We start from the raw sequence: 312 nt of genomic DNA, 5'->3' as shown, positions 1-312 counted from the left end.
GCCCCCTCTTCCAGCAGTACGTGCCTCCCCCCTTCCGCATCCCGGGTACCAGCCTTGCCTACAGCTTTGGGATCGCAGGTGGGATTGGGATTGCCAGCCGGGACAGTGGGTGCGGGCAGCCCTAGGGTGGGGAGGATTCTCCCCAGCACCCAACCTCCCCACTCCTGCCATAGGCTCAGGTTCTGGTGTTCCCTTCCACTGGCACGGCCCTGGTTTTTCTGAGGTGATCTTCGGCAGGAAGGTGAGCTTTGGTGGCGTGTGTTCGGGGGGGAAGAACCCAACAGGCCTCTCCCAAAATGGAGAATTGCTGAC

At 61.9% G+C, this 312-nt stretch overlaps 1 protein-coding gene across 1 annotated transcript in view; it reads left to right on the top strand.

Annotated features, from left to right (window-relative positions):
* Positions 1–5: 5 nt before the first annotated feature.
* Positions 6–312, top strand: part of JMJD8 (jumonji domain containing 8) — a gene marked incomplete at its 5' end in the record, with an annotated part of 997 nt that continues 690 nt past the window's right edge. Inside the window, 2 exons of the mRNA XM_010012739.1 lie at positions 6–78; positions 174–241. Of these exons, the coding sequence (XP_010011041.1) occupies positions 6–78; positions 174–241 (141 nt within the window). The remainder of the gene's footprint in view (positions 79–173; positions 242–312) is intronic.

The sequence above is a fragment of the Nestor notabilis genome, unplaced genomic scaffold (assembly GCF_000696875.1).
Source record: "Nestor notabilis isolate BGI_N333 unplaced genomic scaffold, ASM69687v1 scaffold26854, whole genome shotgun sequence".
Taxonomy (NCBI): domain Eukaryota; kingdom Metazoa; phylum Chordata; class Aves; order Psittaciformes; family Psittacidae; genus Nestor; species Nestor notabilis.
The sequence above is the reverse complement of the archived record's forward strand: the minus strand, read 5'-3'. Positions and strand labels throughout refer to the sequence as shown.